The sequence below is a fragment of the Haliotis rufescens genome, unplaced genomic scaffold (assembly GCF_023055435.1).
Source record: "Haliotis rufescens isolate VD_foot unplaced genomic scaffold, xgHalRufe1.0.p SCAF_9, whole genome shotgun sequence".
In the NCBI taxonomy this organism is placed as follows: domain Eukaryota; kingdom Metazoa; phylum Mollusca; class Gastropoda; order Lepetellida; family Haliotidae; genus Haliotis; species Haliotis rufescens.
This window is the reverse complement of record NW_025964383.1, coordinates 37,108,423-37,133,358: the sequence shown is the minus strand read 5'-3', so window position 1 is coordinate 37,133,358 and position 24,936 is coordinate 37,108,423. Positions and strand designations below refer to the sequence as shown.

The window sequence follows — 24,936 nt, the reverse complement described above, 5'->3', positions numbered from 1 at the left end:
GGCTGTTCTGCAGAGCTATCAATATTTCCAATGTACAGGCTGTTCTGCAGAGCTATCAATATTTCCGATGAACCAGTTGTTCTGCAGAGCTATCAATATTTCCGATGTACAGGCTGTTCTGCAGAGCTATCAATATTTCCGATGTACCAGTTGTTCTGCAGAGCTATCAATATTTCCGATGTACCAGCTGTTCTGCAGAGCTATCAATATTTCCGATGTACCAGCTGTTCTGCAGAGCTATCAATATTTCCGATGTACAGGCTGTTCTGCAGAGCTATCAATATTTCCGATGTACCAGCTGTTCTGCAGAGCTATCAATATTTCCGATGTACCAGTTGTTCTGCAGAGCTATCAATATTTCCGATGTACCAGCTGTTCTGCAGAGCTATCAATATTTCCGATGTACCAGCTGTTCTGCAGAGCTATCAATATTTCCGATGTACAGGCTGTTCTGCAGAGCAATCAATATTTCTGATGTACAGGCTGTTCTGCAGAGCTATCAATATTTCCAATGTACCAGCTATTATGCACAGCTATCAATATTTCTGATGTACCAGCTGTTCTGCAGAGCTATCTGTAGCTACGATTTACCAGCGGTTCTTAAGAACTCTCCATTGGGTCTGTCTTGCTTGAGATATGCTTGACCACGAAACTTTAGTCATGATTGGATTTCTGAAAAACAGAAACTGATAACAGTTTAATAAAGACTAAAACTGTTTGAATTAAGTACAGTATCATAGTGTAGACTAATGACTTGGACAACAATATGAAGTTTTTAGATTTAAATTTTTTTAGATTATGTAATTTTACTTATTTTGTAGGGAAAGAAGGACAAGTCCCTACCTCCAATCAACCAGCCCATTATACCTGAACCTGAGGTTCCCCCACCCCCAGAATTTGATGATAACAGAGATAATGAACTATGGCAAGTGGGAGATATCCAGGGACGGGTGAGTTGGTGATAACAGATAATGAATTATGGAAAGAGGGAGGTATCTAGGGATTGGTGAGATGGTGAATAATGAACTATGGCAAGTGGGAGATATCCAGGGATGGGTGCGTTGGTGAATAATGAACTATGGCAAGTGGGAGATATCCAGGGATGGGTGTGTTGGTGAATAATGAACTATGGTAAGTGGGAGATATCCAGGGACAGGTGAGTTGGTGATAACAGATAATTTACTATGGCAAGTGGGAGATATCCTGGGACAGGTGAGTTGGTGAATAATGAACTATGGCAAGTGGGAGATATCCTGGGACAGGTGAGTTGGTGAATAATGAACTATGGCAAGTGGGAGATATCCAGGGACAGGTGAGTTGGTTATAACAGATAATGTACTATGGGAAGTGGGAGATATCCTGGGACAGGTGAGTTAGTGAATAATGAACTATGGTAAGTGGGAGATATCCAGGGACAGTTGAGTTGGTGAATAATGAACTATGGAAAGTGGGAGATATCCTGGGACAGGTGAGTTGGTGAATAATGAACTATGGCAAGTGGAAGATATCCAGGGTCGGGTGAGTTGGTTATAACAGATAATGTACTATGGGAAGTGGGAGATATCCTGGGACAGGTGAGTTAGTGAATAATGAACTATGGTAAGTGGGAGATATCCAGGGACAGTTGAGTTGGTGAATAATGAACTATGGAAAGTGGGAGATATCCTGGGACAGGTGAGTTGGTGAATAATGAACTATGGCAAGTGGGAGATATCCTGGGACAGGTGAGTTAGTGAATAATGAACTATGGCAAGTGGGAGATATCCTGGGACAGGTGAGTTAGTGAATAATAAACTATGGTAAGTGGAAGATATCCAGGGTTTGGTGAGTTGGTTATAACAGATAATGTACTATGGGAAGTGGGAGATATCCTGGGACAGGTGAGTTGGTGAATAATGAACTATGGCAAGTGGGAGATATCCTGGATCAGGTGAGTTGGTGAATAATGAACTATGGCAAGTGGGAGATATCTAGGGATACGTGAGTTGATGATAACAGATAATGAACTATGGAAAGTGGGAGATATCCTGGGACAGGTGAGTTGGTGAATAATGAACTATGGAAAGTGGGAGATATCCTGGGACAGGTGAGTTGGTGAATAATGAACTATGGAAAGTGGGAGATATCCTGGGACAGGTGAGTTGGTGAATAATTAACTACGGTAAGTGGGGGATATCCAGGGACAGGTGAGTTGGTGAATAATTAACTATGGTAAGTGGGAGATATCCAGGGACAGGTGAGTTGGTGATAACAGATAATGTACTATGGCAAGTGGGAGATATCCTGGGACAGGTGAGTTGGTGAATAATGAACTATGGCAAGTGGGAGATATCCTGGGACAGGTGAGTTGGTGATGATGAACTATGGCAAGTGGGAGATATCCAGGGACAGGTGAGTTGATGAATAATGAACTATGGCAAGTGGGAGATATCCAGGGACAGGTGAGTTAGTGAATAATGAACTATGGCAAGTGGGAGATATCCTGGGACAGGTGAGTTGGTGAATAATGAACTATGGTAAGTGGGAGATATCCTTGGACAGGTGAGTTGGTGAATAATGAACTATGGAAAGTGGGAGATATCCTGGGACAGGTGAGTTGGTGAATAATGAACTATGGCAAGTGGGAGATATCCTGGGACAGGTGAGTTGGTGAATAATGAACTATGGCAAGTCGGAGATATCCTGGGACAGTTGAGTTGGTGAATAATGAACTCTGGAAAGTGGGAGATATCCTGGGACAGGTGAGTTGGTGAATAATGAAATATGGCAAGTGGAAGATATCCAGGGATACGTGAGTTGGTGAATAATGAACTATGGCAAGATTTTCATAGATTGGTGAGTGTGGGATACCGTAACAGGTGTGATGAACTATGACAAGTGTTAGATATCCAGGGACAGGTGAGTTGGTGAATAATGAACTATGGCAAGATGTAAGAACAACTACTGAAACGACTTACAAGAAGTCGACATCAGCCAATTAGAAAGCGGCTTTCTCAAGCTTTACAGCACTCATATCAACCTGGCGACTTCCATTTCAGACGATGCTTGAAAAATATGTTGACACAGTTCTCAATTAAAATTTTGAAAACTGAACAAACGAGCATTCAGGAATGTCTGATATATGGTTGCGATTGTATGGCAGTGCTTCCCACATACTGTGCAACGCCTCCTCCATTCAAATGTTTATCCCACAAAAAGAGACAGACGATAATTTTGACGTAATCAGTCATACGGGCCGTAACAGTCGTTCGGAATACCCAGTGTTGACGTTTTCGAGGTTGCATGATTAGAAAACACATTCCGACTGTCACTTTCATGGTCTGGTAAGCAACGCTTTGATTGGTGGGATGAAAGGTCGTTCTGACGTGACCCGTAATGGGATGTCCTCAGATCTTTGTTTAGCGATAGCGAGAACTAAGATCTGGTTTTAATGAGATCGCATTTATCGGCGAGGGTAGTTGACAGCTTGGCTCCTGAGAGTTTCTAGGGCTTTGGTCCTGCTCCAATTCTTGGGCAAGTGACCTTGTTTTCAAGTGTCCCTGTTCACCAAACAGAGACTGGAAACCAGGTAGGATGTGATGGTCATGTGACTGTAAATCTTCTATCGGCTCTCAAGCAGCTTGGCTTGCATACTCCCTTGAAAGCTTAGAATAAAAAATTGATGCACACTGATCCATTGACTAGGGTAATAATGAAGCGATTTGAGCATGCTTTAGGGTGTGGATGTGAGGCATTATTAATATCCACATGATAGTTATTATTCTCTCCTGCAGCTGAACATGCTGGTGATGGCCATTATGTCGTATGTGACAGACATCGGGAAGCTGGTCGGGGGCGAGGAGGAGGTGAGTGGGCAGATAACCCCTGTCACTGCACTCCGCATTAAGCAAGCTGCATTTTACACTTAGAGGAATACACAAAGTATGTGATCTAGACTACCAGTTGTCAGGTTTCCTTGTATAAGCCTCGGATGGAGAGGAGGTGTCTCCTTGTGTGAATATCTTAGGACAGCTCACTAGTGACAGCATGACATACAGAACCATAGGACGTCTCCCTAGGGACAGCAGGATGTATTGAACCATAGGACGGCTCCCTAGTGACAGCATGATGTATAGAACCATAGGACGTCTCCCTAGTGACAGCATGATGTATAGAACCATAGGATGGCTCCCTAGTGACAGCATGATGTATAGAACCCTAGGAAGGCTCCCTAGTGACAGCATGATGTATAGAACCATAGGTCAGCTCTCAAGTGACAGCATGATGTATAGAACCATAGGACGGCTCCCTAGTGACAACATGATGTATAGAACCCTAGGACGTCTCCCTAGTGACAGCATAATGTATAGAACCATAGGTCGGCTCTCTAGTGACAGCATGATGTATAGAACCATAGGACGGCTCCCTAGTGACAGCATGATGTATAGAACCATAGGACATCTCCCTAGTGACAGCATGATGTATAGAACCATAGGACGGCTCCCTAGGGACAGCATGATGTATAGAACCATAGGACGTCTCCCTAGGGACAGCATGATGTAAAGAACCATAGGACGTCTCCCTAGTGACAGCATGATGTATAGAACCATAGGACGTCTCCCTAGTGACAGCATGATGTATAGAACCATAGGACGTCTCCCTAGTGACAGCATGATGTATAGAACCCTAGGACGGCTCCCTAGTGACAGCATGATGTATAGAACCATAGGACGTCTCCCTAGTGACAGTATGATGTATAGAACCATAGGACGGCTCCCTAGTGACAGCATGATGTATAGAACCATAGGACGTCTCCCTAGTGACAGTATGATGTATAGAACCCTAGGACGGCTCCCTAGTGACAGCATGATGTATAGAACCATAGGACGTCTCCCTAGTGACAGTATGATGTATAGAACCATAGGACATCTCCCTAGTGACAGCATGAGTATAGAACCATAGGACGGCTCCCTAGTAACAGCATGATGTATAGAACCCTAGGAAGGCTCCCTAGTGACAGCATGATGTATAGAACCATAGGACGGCTCCCTAGTGACAGCATGATGTATAGAACCATAGGACATCTCCCTAGTGACAGCATGATGTATAGAACCTTAGGACGTCTCTCTAGTGACAGCATGATGTATAGAACCATAGGACATCTCCCTAGTGACAGCATGATGTATAGAACCATAGGACGTCTCCCTAGTGACAGCATGATGTATAGAACCATAGGACGTCTCCCTAGTGACAGCATGATGTATAGAACCCTAGGACGGCTCCCTAGTGACAGCATGATGTATAGAACCCTAGGACGTCTCCCTAGTGACAGCATGATGTATAGAACCCTAGGACGGCTCCCTAGTGACAGCATGATGTATAGAACCATAGGACGGCTCCCTAGTAACAGTATGATGTATAGAACCATAGGACGGCTCCCTAGTGACAGCATGATGTATAGAACCATAGGACATCTCCCTAGTAACAGCATGATGTATAGAACCATAGGACGGCTCCCTAGTGACAGCATGGCATATTGAAAAATAAGACGTCTCCCAAATGACAACATGACTTCTAGAACCATAGGATGGCTCACAATTTCTTTAAAATACCTCTGAATTTAATTTCACTTTGCTAACAAATTTGCTACCTAAATGCCTCTGAATATTAGGAAAAAATAATTTCATGATAAGTCACAATTGCGGATGATGTTGGGAGTTCTAGATGCACCCTGCTCACTGTTTCAGACCGTCAAGAAGGCCGTCGTGCAACAGTTCCAGTTCGGGCAGAAGCCAGAGGACAAGGCCGTGAAGAACGCCAGCAATAAACGTGCGGCTGAGCGCCGGCAGCGACGAGACCAGGTCATGTTGAGTGGCCAGAGAGCAGTCGCCATTATCCGGGAGGCGTATGACATGTTAACATCTGCGCTTGATCTCCAAGTGAGTTGTCGCTAATCACAGAACTCATCGGACCCCTTTGTGTAAAGATTTGTGAGATCCTAATCCTATAATAATATACATGTATGTTAAGCAAGACCTCCCTACCTTGAGTATATAGGGTTTTTGGTTTGCTTGTTTGTTTTATTAACACTGCACTCTGCAGTATTCCAGAAATATTGTGCAGGTCTGTAAATAATCTGTCTGGACTCAATCTAGACCACCTCCGTGGTCTTGTGGTAGAGCGTCCGCCCGGAGAGCGGAAGGTCCAGGGTTCGATCCCGGGCCGCGTCATACAAAAAGATGTTAAAAGATTGTACTTGTTGTTACCCTGTCTGGCGCTCGGCATTAAGGGGCTAAAACAAGGACTGGTCGGCTCGGAGTCAGTATACTGTGTCTGAGTGGGGTATTCATGTTAAACTGCGGCATGGTATCTCAGTGAGCTAGCACTATAAATCGGCATCAGTCCGGACTAGTACAAGCAGCCACACACACACATACACGTGCATGCACGTCGCTATATAAGTGCAATAATCTTGGACGCGACGTTAAACCCAATTTCACCTCACCTCACCTGGACTCAATCTAGTGATTGATAGTGTGAGCAACAGACATGCAGTCAACAAAGTTACCAAACTTGACCACCTGATCTACTCATCTTATTATCTCTTACGACCAGTGAAGGTTACTGAAGACATGTCCTCACCTGGAATCCCCACAGTGTACTTAGGAATAAATGAGGTCATGGCTAAAAAATGACAGAGTTGCCTGTAAAAATTTCTCTCTGTATGGTGGATGTGCTTTCAAGTATCCAATAAGCAGGGGTCCGGAAACCGTCATATGCGCCGGACATGTCCGATTGGGAATCTCAAATGTCCGGTTTAAAATATTGCTTACCGGACATTTAAATTTTTCTGTCCGGACATTTTAAAAAGTATTGTCCGGACATTCTTACATTTTGACGGACATGATCAACAGTTAGGACTGAGCAGTTTCTGTCTGCAGTTGTAACACAATGAAGATTATCTACACTGACAAGCTTTGTTTGTTTTGATTGCTGTAAATACATCGTACCTACATGATAGTCCAATCGGTCAATCACTGTAATAGGCAATAAACTGAGTTGACACGGATTAATCGAGGATTAATTACTGAGAACATCTTGTTAATTTGAGTAAAATGTGTTTACAACTGTACATAAATACCTTGCATCATCGATGTACCTCATTATCCTCACAATGCTACGATACGTAACCTCAGACAATAAGCGAAAGCGTGACGACAGCCATTGAAGGGGGCGTGGCCTAAATGCAAATGTCCGATTGGGATTTTAAATTTTCCGGACCCCTGCCAATAAGGAAACGTTTGGTTTTGATGTTGTTTTTGAAAATGAATTTTGGAGGAAATTGTTTGCAGGAACTATTTTCTCAATTTACTGAACCAATTTACTGAACAATAGCCACAATTGGAGACAAAAATTGAATGTCAAATTTTAGTCACAGAAAATTTTGTAATAAGGTATGGAATAAATCCAACATGTTCAAAAGATTTTTATTTCATAGATGCTTGAAAGACCCTGAAACATATGTACATGCAAAATTGGCATTTTTCCTTATCAGTATCCAAGAAACTATCAAGTTATTCCCTCTTTAAAAACAGTTTCTGTGGAGAGCAATATTTATTAGATGTGACCCTAAAAACATTTCGAATTGCACTTGCAAGATTCAGATGTGGTTCACAGGAACTCTTTATCGAGACGGGAAGATATATGGGGATCGTGAGAGAACACAGAATTTGTCCGTTTTGTGATTTAAACACTGTAGAAAGTGGATACCATTTCTTACTACTTTGTCCTTTGTATGCTGAACTCAGAACACAGTTCATTGATAAATAATATATCTGTTATCTAAGTTTACAGAATTTTGTTACATTAATGTCAAGTAAGAATGGAGTAATAACGAAAAAACTGTCAATGTACATATTGCATGCTATGAAGCTAAGAAGTTCCAAATTTGTTACCCACAGAAGGTCCGTGGTTCGAATCCCATCACGGGAATCGGAAATTTTATGGCCGCTACATTATAAATGTATATACACCCATTACTATATGACATGTACCCTATATCGCTGTGTATAAGGCGACCCCACGTATAAGACGACCCCCCCCTGTACACGCCATCAAAATCAACCCAATATCCTATACTCCGTATATAAGGCGACTTGGAATCACAAGTGCGCACACAAACCTTATACATGCAATAAAATATGTTTATCTTGCGTTGTTTTTTCTACGATGATTGGTCGCGTGTGTAACTCCAGCACATGTTGCCATTTTGTGTTTACACGGTACGACACCAAATTGGTGCCTGTAAATTAAAATTCATTTATGAATTAAAAACATATAAGAGACAATGGTGAGTAATTTAATCGCCAATTAACTATGTTGTAACTAACTAGGCTTATGTTTGCTTCACATTCAGCGTGTTTATTCCACAATCACTTATACACACCAACATAAGTCTCAACAGTTAATACAACTGTAAAAACAGCGGGAATTGATTTCAGCTTCACCGGTTAATTCATGTTAGGTCACATGTACAATATGCAAATGCTTACTGGTACTGCCGGCTCTCTATTCACGGATGTTGATTGTTTTACCGTGTCAGCTGGTTTGACAATCTGCATTGAGGCGAGGGTCATTTCAACTTTATTTGCAGAAATTATTAAACTTTATTCAAGGAAAAGAGATACAATTCATGTTTATGTATGGAAATAGTTATTGGAACAGTTATGCGAAGTTAAATGGTCAAATGCTGGGCTGGCTATCGGACGCCGGTTGACATCACCAGTGGAAAAAAATGTGAGATCTTCGACTCCGTCTTAACCCCCTCTTTTTAGGTACGAAAAACTCGCCTTATACACAGCGATATACGGTACTATAGGCCTATGGCCTCTCAGTATTATGAATAAACACACATATAAATGATTTTTAAGTGTTAACAAACCTTTTTCTTTCTTCGACTAAAAAGCTCTAAATTTCTGGCAAATTTCATTACCTAAAAATGGCGAAAATGAGTAAAAAGCCCAATTTTGCCATCTTCAAGAAAAAGTCTATCGATGAGCAAATCTGTGACTCCGTTTGATGTTATTACCCTTGGTTTGTCCTGGCTGTCTAAACAGCCTAAGGGGCGGCCGGGTAGCCAAGTGGTTAAAGTGATCGCTCATCACGCCAAAGACCCGGGTTCGATTCCTGACATGGGTACAATGTGTGAAGCCCATTTCTTGTGTCCCCCGCCGTGATATTGCTGGAATATTGCTAAAAGCGGTGTCAAACCATATTCATTCACTCACTCACACACTATATATCCGAAGAAAATCAGTTGGGTCAAAGACTAATAATATGCGTCCTGAAAACTCTGAAATCAACACAATTTTTGCTTAATGTTTACATTTTAGAGTTGTTGAAGGAACAAAGTCTATTTTTCATTCATATAAACATATCTGATAACTTTCATAACAATTTCTAAAAGAGTTTCTTATTTCGTAAATTATGCAGATTGTGTCGGTCAAACAGGGACTTTATCACTCCTTGTCTTTTCCATCTCCAAACTTTCACATTTCAGCACAGTGACTTTGAAGCAATCTATCGTTCCTTCAAGCAGCATCAGCAGATCCGTGCCGTGCACCACGCCGCCATGATGGGCCGGCTCCCACAAGGAAGTAACGTTGTCCGGATGGGGAGCAACGAGAACGCCGTGGAGTACTACCTCAAGTCCTATGGAGGGGGAGGAGGGGGTGGGGTTGCAGGAGGTGGGCGGGGTCATCCCTCTGGCCAACCCTTTGAACTCAAAGATCGACCTGCCTCTGGTGCCAGCTCCAAGGCATCAGTAAGTCTTGCTTTTCTCATACTGTTTCTTATATATGTTGTGATGGTGTAACGGAAGTTTACAGAACGGATTACCTTAACAACGACCGGAACAGGAAGGTACCTCGTTTCTTACGGGTGTTTTTGCATCCGCGCCTTCTGGGAAGGTATACTTAAGGCCCTGCGTGCCGCACAAGCTTCAGTTAGCGGCTGGCTCTGAGGACAAGCTTGCCGGGATCTCTGTACACACACATGCTTTCGGTATGGTGAGATAATTGTATTAGTAGTTTTTTTATTTTTGCCCAGTCACACCATTTTTTTGTCTAGGTTATCATGTTTATCATAATGATATAGATCTAGCGTGTGTTTTAAGGATATTTTCTGCTAGAATTTGTGTGCCAGTGTTGGTTTGAGAGTTTCCAAGCCTTTGAAACCTGGTGTGTCGACCGAGTGTGTCAGATAGGTTCGAGGACTGATTTGTGAAAGCGTTTAACGCCTACATGTCTATCGGTCGAGATTAACACTGGTAGTTTCCCTAGTTCTGGCTAAGATTAATACATGAAGAGTGAGTGAGTGAGTGAGTGACTTGGGTTTACACCGCTTTGAACAATATTTCAGTGCTAGAAATTGGCACTAGTCCTGGGCCCACTTGCACAAAACGATCTTAGCACTAAGACCATTGTAAGCCTATGTTAAAGTATGGGAGTTAAGATCACCTTAGCACTAAGATCGCTTTGTGCAAGTGGACCCTGTAGTCCTTGCAAACTGCCCAATAGTTAAGGTATCATAAGGACTAGTAGAAATTTGCCCTCATTGAGGGCTCTGCTATATGGTATCATTATAAGGACTAGTCGACAAAAACTGTCAGTTTCTAGCGCTGTATTTTAGTTAACACAGCGTGTCAGCCGAATGTGGGAAGAAATCCAGAAGTGAAGCAGGCGTCAGACATCTACCACTTTCATGAGCACGGGTACGGTGCTGACAAACCTAGAAACATGATCAGGGTGAAACTCGATTCTGAACCCACGATCATAGGTTTCTGGTGTGCCCAAGAGACGCAACTCTGCACAGTGAAATGTGGTGCCTTGGTCGACCGGGCCACCTGTCTCTCTTACATAATTCTGTTGTAACAAACCTGCTGTCTGTCTGTCTGTCCCCTCACAACACAAACACCATGACAGAGGCAGATGCAGGAGTTTGTAATGGGAAGTTACAGTTTGAATTTGGGCTGTGGGCTGCACCATCATTTAACTCGCAACCAGTGCCAGAGTGGCATCGTGAAGATATTTCCTCTACTTTTTAGTATTTGTGTCTTGGGTCAAGGTTATAAAGCATGTGCGCCTATTTATTAAGTTTTTATCAACCCAGTATGTGGGGGGATATATAGTAATGAAGTTGTCTTCCTATGTCTTTCCGTCCATCCATCTGTTATAAAAAAAATTCCAGATCATATCTCTAAAACTAAAAGATATTCTCTCATGAAACTTTGCACACACAAAGACCAGGTGATTTTTAGAATTTTTATTTTTTCAGTTTCCATGACAATATGTTTGACTTTGGTGTGTATTGGTGTGTTTCCCTGGACACCATATCTCTAAAACTGCTTGGTATTCATTCATGAAACTTTGCACCCAATGAGTTGTCAACTGGGGCATTTTGCTATTTTTATTTTTTCTGTTTTCATGGCAACAAGTTTTACTTTAACTCAATTCACAGGGATGTGTTTTTCAGAGCATATATCCGAAACTACTGGTTTTTTTCAGTATGCACATACAATGAACAAGTTGCAAACTGGTGCTTTTAATTCTTGACAGAATTTCAGTTTATACGGACTGACAGGTTAGATAGGAATACCCCATCAAGTTGGACAGATCACTCTTGTAGGAATCGCTGTAACAATCAGATCATTTGTCCTTTAGAATTTGTGCTGGCCAGGGGAATTTGTCATCTTCAGATGACTCTTGTTTCAGACATATTTGGAATCAGTTTGGAAGTTGTGTATGATTGATTCAAGAGATGTCGTGTGAAAAGAAAACCTTCATGGTGAGAACTGGTCCCCGTCCAGGGTAGTGTATTTCCACACACGGACAAATTCCCACTCGGGCAATACCCCACATGGACATTTCCACACACGGACATTTCTCCACATGGACATTTCAGTGTAGTGTATTTCCACACAGAGACAAATTCCCACTCGGGCAATACCCCACATGGACATTTCCACACACGGACATTTCTCCACATGGACATTTCAGTGTAGTGTATTTCCACACACGGACAAATTCCCACTTGGGCAATACCCCACATGGACATTTCCACACAGGACTATTTCCAATTCGGTCATTTCCCCATAGGCAGAATTACTCATGTGGACAGTTTCCCACTCTAACATTTACCACTTGGACAATACCGTATTTTCTTGAGTATAGTGCGCACCCATGTATAATGCGCACCCCCCACTAGCAGATTCAGTATAAAAAAAATAAATTCGTATGTCAAGCCAGAAAAAAATTACACCATAGATCTACCCCTTCAGCGAATTCCGGTAAAGGAACATATGATTTGAAACTTGGTCAGTAGAAATTCAAAATTTGAGATAAAAAATCACCAGACATGTTTATTTACTGTTTAAATTGTATTTTTTGTTCTCTTAGGCATTGTTTTACATCTAGGGATTAAGATTACCTTGTGTATTTTCTCGTAAACTAAGCCGGAAACAGCAATCAGCTGTACACACGTTTTTTTTGGAATCTACCGGTGATTCGGTCAAGACACACCCAATGATATAACTTTACAGGATTTTAATGCAAGGATCGGCAAAAATTGTATCTGAAACTTTTTTCTTTATCAGGAATAATATATCCCAATATCTTGTTAATTTAGTTGCAGCTTTTACTAAACATATTTTTAATAATAATAATCCTAAGCGAAGCAGCTGATCGCTATTGCCGGTTATTATTTTTCACATGGAACCAGTCTGACCAGTCACTGTCAAGGCTCCCGTGCACGTGATCTCGTGTTCGTTTCAATAGCGGTAATCTGACCGTGGTTGCTGTTAATAACGGTGAGTTGTGCGATCTTCCGATCGCTTCACACACGATTTCGCCGAAATTAATTAACAGTAGCCCACACGGACATTTCTCCACATGGACATTTCTCCACATGGACATTTCCCCACATGGACAGTAGCCCACATGGACAGTAGCCCACATGGACATTTCCCCACATGGACAGTAGCCCACATGGACATTTCCCCACATGGACATTTCTCCACATGGACATTTCCCCACATGGACATTTCCCCACATGGACAGTAGCCCACATGGACATTTCTCCACATGGACATTTCTCCACATGGACATTTCTCCACATGGACATTTCCCCACACAGACATTTCTCCACATGGACATTTCCCCACATGGACAGTAGCCCACACAGACATTTCTCCACATGGACAGTAGCCCACATGGACATTTCTCCACACGGACATTTCTCCACATGGACAGTAGCCCACATGGACAGTAGCCCCCACGGACATTTCTCCACATGGACAGAAGCCCACATGGACATTTCTCCACATGGACCTTTCTCCACACGGACATTTCCCCACATGGACATTTCCCCAAATGGACAGTAGCCCACACGGACATTTCTCCACATGGACATTTCCCAAAATGGACAGTAGCCCACACGGACATTTCCCCACATGGACATTTCTCCACATGGACCTTTCTCCACACGGACATTTCCCCACATGGACATTTCCCAAAATGGACAGTAGCCCACACGGACATTTCCCCACATGGACATTTCCCAAAATGGACAGTAGCCCACACGGACATTTCTCCACATGGACATTTCCCCACACGGACAGTAGCCCACATGGACATTTCTCCACACGGACATTTCCCCACACAGACATTTCTCCACATGGACATTTCCCCACATGGACAGTAGCCCTCACGGACATTTCTCCACATGGACAGTAGCCCACATTGACAGTAGCCCACATGGACATTTCTCCACACGGTCATTTCTCCACATGGACAGTAGCCCACATGGACAGTAGCCCACACGGACATTTCTCCACATGGACAGTAGCCCACATGGACATTTCTCCACACGGACATTTCCCCTCACAGACATTTCTCCACATGGACATTTCTCCACATGGACAGTAGCCCACATGGACAGTAGCCCATACGGACATTTCTCCATATGGACAGTAGCCCACACGGACATTTCTCCACACGGACATTTCTCCACATGGACCTTTCCCCACATGGACATTTCTCCACATGGACAGTAGCCCACATGGACAGTAGCCATTTCTCCACATGGACAACAGCCCACATGGACATTTCTCCACACGGACATTTCTCCACATGGACATTTCCCCACATGGACAGTAGCCCACATGGACATTTCTCCACATGGACAGTAGCCCACATGGACATTTCTCCACACGGACATTTCTCCACATGGACATTTCTCCACATGGACATTTCCTGACATGGACAGTAGCCCACACGGACATTTCTCCACATGGACAGTAGCCCACACGGACATTTCTCCACATGGACAGTAGCCCACATGGACATTTCCCCACATGGACAGTAGCCCACATGGACAGTAGCCCACACGGACATTTCTCCACATGGACAGTAGCCCACATGGACATTTCTCCACATGGACCTTTCTCCACACGGACATTTCCCCACATGGACATTTCCCCAAATGGACAGTAGCCCACACGGACATTTCTCCACATGGACATTTCTCCACACGGACATTTCCCCACACGGACATTTCCCCACATGGACATTTCTCCACACGGACATTTCCCCACACGGACATTTCCCCAAATGGACAGTAGCCCACATGGACAGTAGCCATTTCTCCACATGGACAACAGCCCACATGGACATTTCTCCACACGGACATTTCTCCACATGGACATTTCCCCACATGGACAGTAGCCCACATGGACATTTCTCCACACGGACATTTCTCCACATGGACATTTCTCCACATGGACATTTCCTGACATGGACAGTAGCCCACATGGACAGTAGCCCACACGGACATTTCTCCACATGGACAGTAGCCCACACGGACATTTCTCCACATGGACAGTAGCCCACATGGACATTTCCCCACATGGACAGTAGCCCACATGGACAGTAGCCCACACGGACATTTCTCCACATGGACAGTAGCCCACATGGACATTTCTCCACATGGACCTTTCTCCACACGGACATTTCCCCACATGGACATTTCCCCAAATGGACAGTAGCCCACACGGACATTTCTCCACATGGACATTTCTCCACACGGACATTTCCCCACACGGACATTTCCCCACATGGACATTTCTCCACACGGACATTTCCCCACACGGACATTTCCCCAAATGGACAGTAGCCCACACGGACATTTCTCCACATGGACATTTCCCCACACGGACAGTAGCCCACACGGACATTTCTCCACATGGACATCCCCCCACATGGACAATTCCCCTCACGGACATTTCCCCACAAATACATTTCCCCACACGGACATTTCTCCACACAGACATTTCTCCACATGGACAGTAGCCCTCATGGACATTTCCCCATATTGGTAATAAAAGTAACAACTGACACAGACAACTTATCATTTATATCACAGTTTTATTTACAATTTGACAAACTATACTTATATTAAAATTCATCATCACTTGTCAAGTTCACTAAAATGTCATAAGCTGGAAGCTTTCACAGATACATACAGATTCTAATCTTGTCTGATCTTGAGAGATTTCATGTCTAGGGTAAAATACAAATTTGAGGGGATGGTTGAAAATGTAAAACCGTAGATGGAGGTTTTACATTTTCAACCAAAACTGAGGAGGCGTGTTTTATCCGACTTATGAACCGACTAAATGCAAGAAATACCAGAAAAAATAACACATTGGGATACCTTATAGTGAAGCAATATAGTGTGTTGTGGTATATAAGGAATATGATGAAAGCGTGCCAGAGAAAAACCATGTGCAGCATGCACACAATTGAAGTTATGACATGCAAGATTGAACAACCTTTCATCACCTGCCCCGGTGGCTTGGTGCGAAAACAGTTGGTTACAAAACTAAACAAGATATGTGAGGTTGCAGGTTCGATTCACATCCTGTTTTAACCAATCAAACATTTATATTAGATTCACTTCAAAATGCTAGTTCATAAAATTCAGCTGTAAAACGTAAGTCTTACAATTCAAATGTAAAACCTCAAAGCAGGTTTCACTTGAAGTAGAGTCTCTTACAAGGTTATTTGAGATGGGACGATCCCAGACCATTGTGACTACACTAATGGCTCTGCTACTGAAGCTGTTAGTAGTACTTTTTAAACTTAAGACACTGCATATTACTGTCTACAAGCTGAAAAAGTTAAAAGGATGATGTTGGATGATAAATAAAATCTCACGATCGTGTCTTTTGATATCAAATATGTCAACACTCGTTGATAAAAGTGGAAAAACTCCTCGGCAAGCCTCAGAGTTTTACCATTTTCATCAACGGTGTTGATATATTCGATATCAAGACACGAGGGTGAGATTCTCTATGTAGACGCTCATTGTCTGGATTGCGGAAGATAGATAGCAGTTATCTGGATAGATAGCAAATACCAAGAATGGATAACATTGACACAGAAACACTATCAGACAGACAGTACATCTCTGTTCTATATTAACAAGCCATAGGATGTTATGAGAGTGAAGTAGAATTTAGGGAGTGTTTTACTGATGTGACTAGATGACCATTATTCCAGATTAGTAGTAGTAATAGGTTTGGTGGTGGTAGAATTTAGGGCAAGCTTGGAATACTAAATGCCAACTCATATTTTTTTATAATTCAATCTTTGGTTTTGCGTATAATTTACTCATTATGAGAAACGACAAAAAACTGTAATGAAATATTTTAAATGATCCTCTGCATGGAAAGATATGAGGAAGGCAACTAAGAGAAGCATCTATCTAAATGTTACATTGACATCTGCAGAAATTACCCAGTTTTAAAACGATGGATACCTCTCCACTTCCAACCAAGCAAACATTGTCTTGTGTATAGGATTGTGAACAGGAGTTATGTCCCTTGATGTATAGTCATGTGATGATAAGACATTTTCTGGTTTTTTTTTGTCAATTGATGTAGGAGAGAAGAGGATGCTAATGGGGAAAAAAGTTTTTGGGAGGCGCTTGAATAAAACTGGTATACGCATTAGGGGTGGGACGAGTCCAAATTTACTACCCGGGTACCCGACCCCCTATAACACAACCCTACCCACTGTCGGTCTCAAGAGTTGGGATCAAAATGTCTAAATGGGAATTGTTTTACTGCAGCCCAGGCAAAAGCTATTTAGCTACATGTATCAAACAATCAGAACATGGGTACACTGAAGTTGATTGAAGCTTTATCTTTACTCAAACATATACATGTCAAAAGGAATGTGTGCATCGTCAGAAAGAAATGTGAACATTAGCAACTTGTAGTGTAACCACTGAGCTATAGTGAGTTTTTGTCATTAAATAATACATCACTAACTAACTTAAAGGGTCCAGGTAGTGCTGTGGGTACCCGGGTCCTACTCAGGACCCACCAGACCCAAGTACCCGAGTTACCTGCCCAGCCCTAGTTTGCATATCAATCTTTTTCAATATGGACAAGATCAAGGACAATCGTCTTTATGAATTGGATTGATATACTGATTATCTTTGAATAAATGAACAATGACTTACTTACAGCTAACAAAATTTCAGACTTTAACACATGGTTATCAGAATTGCCAAAATGGCAACACCAACAGCTGGTCCTGCTTGAAACATCTCTACCCAACGATGACAGCTGTTGTCACCAAATACCCATACCCAGGTGGGGTGTATGGTCACATCAACAATAGTCCATTTGTGTGGCACTTTTTCCATCCTAGGTATCCTGCTCTAAACACCAGTGTTAGAATTTAGAATAGTCCTATAGTCCTTACCAAACAACCAAATAGGTCCAGTTAAAGTATCGAAAGGACTGGTAGAAATTTGCCCTTTTTAAGGGTTTTGCTATGTGCTATCATTATAAGGACTAGTGGACTAAACATGTTAGTTTCCATCACTGAACACACCTTCATTACCCCATCAATGGATCAGTGTGTGCTCAGTTTACATTCTGTATTAGGGGTGTATACAGCTCAAGCTGCCTGTTATAGGCACTAGAAGGTTAACCTCCACATTACCATCTTCTCCTACCGGGTACCCATTCACTGCTGCGTGAATACAGCCATGTTTCGAACAAAGACATTTGCCTAAGGAGACACCACATGCTTCATGTGCTTTAGAGTGGGGCATTATCGGAGCCCTAGTAACGTTCAGGGCCCCGTTCCACAAAGCGATCGTAGCGCTAAGATGATCGTAACTCCCATACTTTAACATAGACTTACGACAGACTTAGCGCTAAGATTGCTTTGTGGAATGGGGCCCTGGAGTCAAGCTGCCAACCATTGTCACCCATCAACCTACTCTCCGTGACAAATGCTGCTTAACTTGAACTTCTCTCTGTGCACAGAAGCACATGCTACCACATTATTATCTGACATTATTAACATGACATGGTTATCAAGTCTTTGATAGACATTTAGAAGTTGGCATAAAGACTTAAAGACATGAAACCTTTACATGACATCTGCTTTATTGTTTGTGACAATGCTTCAGAGCCACGTCCTGCCCCTTCACCAGTTAAAGGGGCAAGACGTAGCCTTGAAGTGTCATTTCAAACAATTAAGTGAGTGAGTGAGTATTGTTTTACGCCGCTTTTAGCAATATTTCAGCAATATCACGGCGGGGGACACCAGAAATGGGCTTCACGCATTGTACCCATGTCAGGAATCGAACCATGACGAGCGAACCCTTTAACCACTAGGCTGCCTGACCACCCCCAAACAATAAGGAAGTTGTTATCCATGAAAGTATTTTATGTTACCGTCAGCACTACAATTTTAGCAACAAGGCAGAACATTAGGAACAAGATGCCAAGATTATCCATCATGCGAAGGCCGTACGATGCCTCGGTCCTGTAGCAGCAGCTGCAGAAGCAGGAGAGAGCCTCGTACAGCGACTCCATCCAGGTGTGCGGCATCCAGTTGCAGTCGTCGCACTGCAGCGTGCAGCAGCAGAGCGGACAGGGGATGCTGCAGCGACAGAAACAGTCCTGCCCTGTCAGCCGACACAGGGACTCCCGGCTCTTGCAGCAGCAGCATCTCCACCACGTGTTGCAGCAGCCGTGCTCGCTGCTGATGCTGGGGAAGCAGGCGGCATAGCGCAGGACGGTGCTGGCAAGACCGCTGACCATCATGATGAGGGAGAACATAGCTGCTTCTCTGGTGCATTTGCAGTTGTAGTTGAAGACGAGGAGAGTGACGGCTTGGGGGATCTCCTCGAAGAAAACAGCAATGTAGACTTCGGTCAGCGGCTTGAACAGCTGCAACCTCACCACCCCTCTGTCCCTCAGGATGCTCAGGATGATGTTGATGATCTGGATCAGACTGAAGATGCTTCCTAAGATTGTAAAGACAGCTAAAACTTGCCGGATATTTTCGCGATGGACGCCGCAGATGTCCAACTTGTAGAACTTGTAATGAAACTGTGGGTTTGCCCAACAAGCATAGTTATCGAATACACCAACCATCCACCAGTCTGCTACAACATCCCATAATATGAACACTATCGCAATGATTCGGAGGATGTTGACAGAATTAGATGCAGGGACGTCTTCTATCTTGGAATGGTCCCAGTTTCCTTCTGTTAATGAAGCATTGCCAACTGACGATCTGACGTCTCCCATAGGGGCAAAACACAGTTCTGGAAGTTCAGAATAGGTGTCCATGAAACTGTCCCTTAGTGATATGCTGGTGAGGTTGGAGAGTCTCTTACCATTTTCTGAGTGTTGGTCGGAGTGGAATGTTCCTCTTCTCAAGTTGACTTCACTAAAATCGTCATTTACTTTGCGGCCTACTCGAAGGTCAACATTACTGTCGTTACGGTATACTTGATGCGATGGAATCTGCTCATGTGGTTGATATACTTGTGGACGATCAATCATAAATTTTGAATTTCTATCAATACCACTGCGGGTTATTGATGGTTGGTAGTCTCTTTCAGAAATAGAATCTGGAATGTCCATGCTTTGCCTCGGGTTGTCAAAGTCCAGGCATTTATATCTTTGCTGTTGCATGTTTAAGAAGCAGGAACCAGCACAATTATGTTACTTACGTATGTCAAAGAGCAATACTTGGTAGCACACAAGCTGAAAGTCTTACTCAGAGATGTAACATCCAGCTAGTAGAGTGAAGCTAACATGGCTGTGTTGACAGAGAAATCTCACACAGAAAGAAGAGCAGCTGTTTTCAAGGCAGTGATTTTCATATGGTGTGAAGATGATAAATCGGACTGATTTTTAACACTGAAGCTTGCATCAAAGTTATCTTAACCCAAATTTTGACATGTGACACTGTGGTATGATAGAGTTAGTCACTGATTAGAGTGAAGTATTCAAGCTGCACCTGGCCCTGATATCGCTCCACCAAATCCAAATGTTTTAAAGTGATATCACTCTGAAGCCAATATTGAAGATATCACTCCACCAGAGACAAATGCTTTCAGTTGATATCTGTCAGCTTTTACCAAATATGCTGATTTGTTACCACTTAGCTCATTCGAAAATTGTCAAATTGGTGTCACTCCGCCTTTTCCAAATGTGTCGACTTCACATCCAGTCCAAGTGTGTCAAATTGATTCAAGACGTATTGAAGACAGCGTTTCACTGCCGGGTCTTGTACACGGTTCAGATAACACTGGTCAGCAATGGGCAGGGCTGGAGTTACACTTCATTGTCTGACATACCCAGCCTGCACTACCGGTCATGTGTACTGTCTGCCCAACAACTGGCTTCACTCTCACAGTATGTTGGGAAGGTAGGCAGGCCTTATCTTGTGACCCACTAGGAAAAAAATTGTCACAGTCAGCGAGATTACCTTTGATACTACTCGTGTAGCATGGAAAGATAGGGACATTTGTCACATGCCATATTTCGTATTTCATTTTCTCTGCATTTAAACATTGAAGTTTCCTTTTGATGGGATATCCTAGCTACAATATCTGCAGTAACCCATGAAATGTTGTCAGTACCTGTCAAATACTGTTCAAAACTTTCTTCACTACCTGTCAACCATTATCCAGTACCTGTCAACCATTATCCAGTTCCTGTCAACCATTATCCAGTACCTGTCAACCATTATCCAGTACCTGTCAACCATTGTCCAGGACCTGTCAACCATTATCCAGTTCCTGTCAACCATTATCCAGTTCCTGTCAACCATTATTCAGTACATGTAAACCTTTGTCCAGTACCTGTCAACCATTGTCCAGTACATGTCAACCATTATCCAGTACCTGTTGGCCATTGTCCAGTACCTGTCAACCATTGTCCAGTACCTGTCAACCATTGTCCAGTACATGTCAACCATTATCCAGTACCTGTTGGCCATTGTCCAGTACCTGTCAACCATTGTCCAGTACCTGTCAACCATTGTCCAGTACCTGTTGGCCATTATCCAGTACCTTTAAACCATTGTCCAGTACCTGTCAACCATTAACAAGTACCTGCCAACCATGATCCAGTACCTTTCAACCATTTTCAAGTACCTGTCAAATATTGTCCAGTACCTGTCAATAAGCGTCCAGTACCTGTCAACCATTGTTAAGTACCTGTCGGCCATTGTCCTGGACTTGTCAACCATGATCCAGTATCTGTCAACCATTATGAAGTACCTGTCAACCATTGTCCAGTACCTGTTGGCCATTGTCCAGTACCTGTCAACCATTATCAAGTACCTGTCAACCATTATCCAGTATCTGTCAACCATTATCAAGTACCTGTCAACCATTGTCCAGTACCTGTTGGCCATTGTCCAGTACCTGTCAACCATTATCAAGTACCTGTCAACCATTATCCAGTAACTGTCAACCATTGTCCAGTACCTGTCAACCATTGTCCAGTACCTGTTGGCCATTGTCCAGTACCTGTCAACCATTATCAAGTACCTGTCAACCATTGTCCAGTAACTGTCAGCCATTATCCAGTACCTTTCAACCATTGTCCAGTACCTGTCGGCCATTGTCCAGTACCTGTCAACCATTATCAAGTACCTGTCAACCATTGTCCCTACCTGTCGGCCATTATGCAGTACCTGTCAACCATTATCCAGTACCTGTCAACCCTCGTTCTAGCAGTTGTTGAGTACGTAGATACTTATGTCAGAGCTCCGAATAAGCTTCACGTTCATTTTCTATAATATTTGCAAAATGTAGGACCTCAGGCACAAACTAAATTTTCCTTTCGATGTTGACCATGTTTATTCATGAGATTATGACATGAGCACCTGAACTTTGTGAGAGCTTGTCTGTAGATGATTATATCTATTTGAGAGAGGTATGATTCCACGTTGAAAGCTGACTTGAAAGTAGAAAAGGCAAACAATTTAGAGTTTGAGCAAATAGAGGAATGCCATATCTGTATTTCTGAGTGGATCACCTGCTGCTTTAATTCAGATAAGAATACACTGACATGACCTGCATCCTTTGAAAAACCAAGCATAGCAGATGTGATGTTGGAGGACTTACTGTACCAGCCAGGCTGCATGTAATCTTATCACACAGCCCACAAACATGTCCCACCCCCCTCTCAAGTCCTACTGGACAATGTATCGACTGTTATCTGTCCGATTGGCTTCCCGACTTTGTCCTCATCTTTCACTAGCTCAGTATTTTTTCTTACCGTACACATGAGTGTCAGATTCGGAGACCCCCGCTGTCATGTAAAATACATCTCTCATGTTCTCTGTCGAATTGCCGATCTGTAGGAATTACATTTGTAACATACCAACCACAAATTTATATGTCGAATTAATGATGGAAGACATAATTCTTTGACTAGTTACGATATTTGCTTGAAATAGATCTTGGTGGGAAAACTTCTAATTTTGTTTTTTTTCCCGATGAATGTGAAAATAAACGAAGTAGATAAAGCATGCAATGGGTTTTGTCACTGAATTTGTTATGATAACTCATGGATCATGTGGATACCCAAATATTATGTTGTTATTTTCAATAACATATCTTTTAAACCATTTTTTATGAAGCATTGTCACTGCTTTTGTCAGTATATATTGTGCCCAAAGCTACCCAGCTAGTTGATATTGATGTTCAGAGGGCTACAGACATGACCAGTGTTCAAGATTAAGTGTTGTCCAGGGTGCCGTTATACAAAACAACCTCAGGGCTATGACTGTTGGAAGTCTATGTTAAGGTATGGAAGTTTCGATCACCTTTTCGCTAAGATTGCTTTGTACAACAGGACCTGGGGTCCTTTAAGGTCACCTTCTGTGGTGTTTGAATCTAACGACACCTAAGTAGAGGGACTAAGTTTTCAGTTATTAATATTTGGGTTATGATATTTTCGTTAAAACACCGCTTGAGGGCTATTCCTGAGCTCGACGTTTTGCATTTTTTAATCAAAATCGAAAGTTTTTTACCTAACTTATAAACAATCTAAATGCTAGAAATACCAGAAAGAATAAGAGAACATGGGGATACCTTATCGTGAAACAATATAGTAGTTGCAGTATAAAACAGATTCAAAGACCATGTGCAGCTTGCCGACAAGTGAAGTCATGACATGTAAGATTGAACACCATTTCATCACCTGCCTCAGTGGCTCAGTGGGAAAGCTCTGGGTTACAATATTAGACATGATATGTCAGGTTGCAAGTTCAATTCTTGTCAGGGAATTTTAATGTGAAAACCATTGTGACTTTTGAGTCAACAATTAACGACAACCCATGCTTGCTGAAAACGGTGACTGTGCTTTTCGTAAGAGGCGACTAACGGGATCAGGTGGTCAGACTTGTTGACTTGGTTGATGCATGTCATCGTATCCCAATTGCGTGGATCGATGCTCATAAAGTCTCATAAAGTCAGTCACTGAACATCAATATCAACTAGCTTGGTAGCTTGGAGCACAATATATACCGACAAAAGCAGTGACAATGCTTCATAAAAAATGGCTTAAAAGTTATGTTATTGAAAATAACAACATAATATTTGTCTGGTCCAGACTCGATTATTTACAGACCATCATCATATAAGTGGAATATTGCTGAGTCCGGGGTAAAAACAATAAACAAACAAAAAACAATCGACAATTGATGCATATTAAAAGGCTGTTATACAATTCAACTGTAAAACCTAAGTCTTACAATTCCATGGTAAAACCTCACAGCAGGTCTCATTTGAACGTAGTATGTTTCATAAAGATACCTACAAAACTATTAGCCCCCACACAAGCTCATCTATAGTGATACCCTAATCTCTTTCAAAGCATCCAGTAAATATGTCAACAAGATTAGTGCCAGTCCAACAGGATTAACAGGATTTAGTATTCCCCTCTGTCTAGCCATCCATTAAGCATAGGGCACAACCAATCGTGTATCAACCAATCCTATTCCTTTTTATTGTTCTAATTTTTGTTAAATACATACTGTAGCCAGGTTTTAGGCAGAGAAGGGGTTTGACTCTCTTACCAAGCAGACCTCTCTCCCACAGCCCAGAGTGTTGTACCGACTCTCTGTGGCACCCTCAGTTATTTTCTAAGTATATTGTAAATTGTTAATTGTTCTTGTAAATAAAATTGTGATTAGTCTCCTGTGACTCCGGCTCTTTGCTGACTAATTCCCCAAGAAAACCAGCACGTCATTTGGAAGGTATTGTTCACCCAGAACAGTTCCATGATACTTATTTGGAATGGAACACTGGCAAACTGTGATATAAAGTGAACTTCATTTTAAAAATGTAATTTAATGAAACCTCATAGGCTAGGAATCAACTTCGAAAAATAATTATTTGATTGATATGTCCTAATTGAGCCTGGAGGTGTGTTTTGGATCAGATCGGCAGGTAGTTAAGCGCTCTATAGAACTTATGTCAGCAGCCCTCTTGAGTAGGCTAAAATATATTGATCTTTCTGAAGGCAGAGAATCCGACCATGCGCCACTTACACCGACTTAGTGG

The 24,936-nt window shown here is 42.5% G+C and overlaps 2 protein-coding genes across 2 annotated transcripts in view; one reads left to right on the top strand and one right to left on the bottom strand.

Moving 5' to 3' along the window:
• Window positions 1-9,853, top strand: part of LOC124139582 — a 49,369-nt gene extending 39,516 nt beyond the window's left edge. The window contains exons 22-25 of the mRNA XM_046506758.2: window positions 822-950; window positions 3,774-3,845; window positions 5,727-5,918; window positions 9,539-9,853. Of these exons, the coding sequence (XP_046362714.2) occupies window positions 822-950; window positions 3,774-3,845; window positions 5,727-5,918; window positions 9,539-9,853 (708 nt within the window). The remainder of the gene's footprint in view (window positions 1-821; window positions 951-3,773; window positions 3,846-5,726; window positions 5,919-9,538) is intronic.
• Window positions 9,854-15,438: 5,585 nt separating this feature from the next.
• On the bottom strand, window positions 15,439-20,813 carry LOC124139531. Its single transcript, XM_046506659.2, has one exon. The coding sequence runs from the start codon at window positions 20,042-20,044 to the stop codon at window positions 18,785-18,787; it is 1,260 nt and encodes a 419-aa protein (XP_046362615.1). The 5' UTR covers window positions 20,045-20,813; the 3' UTR covers window positions 15,439-18,784.
• Window positions 20,814-24,936: the final 4,123 nt, after the last annotated feature.

Excerpts from the sequence above, each read along its gene's own strand:
- LOC124139531 (XM_046506659.2), bottom strand. The coding sequence starts at position 20,044 with ATGCAACAGCAAAGATATAAATGCCTGGACTTTGACAACCCGAGGCAA.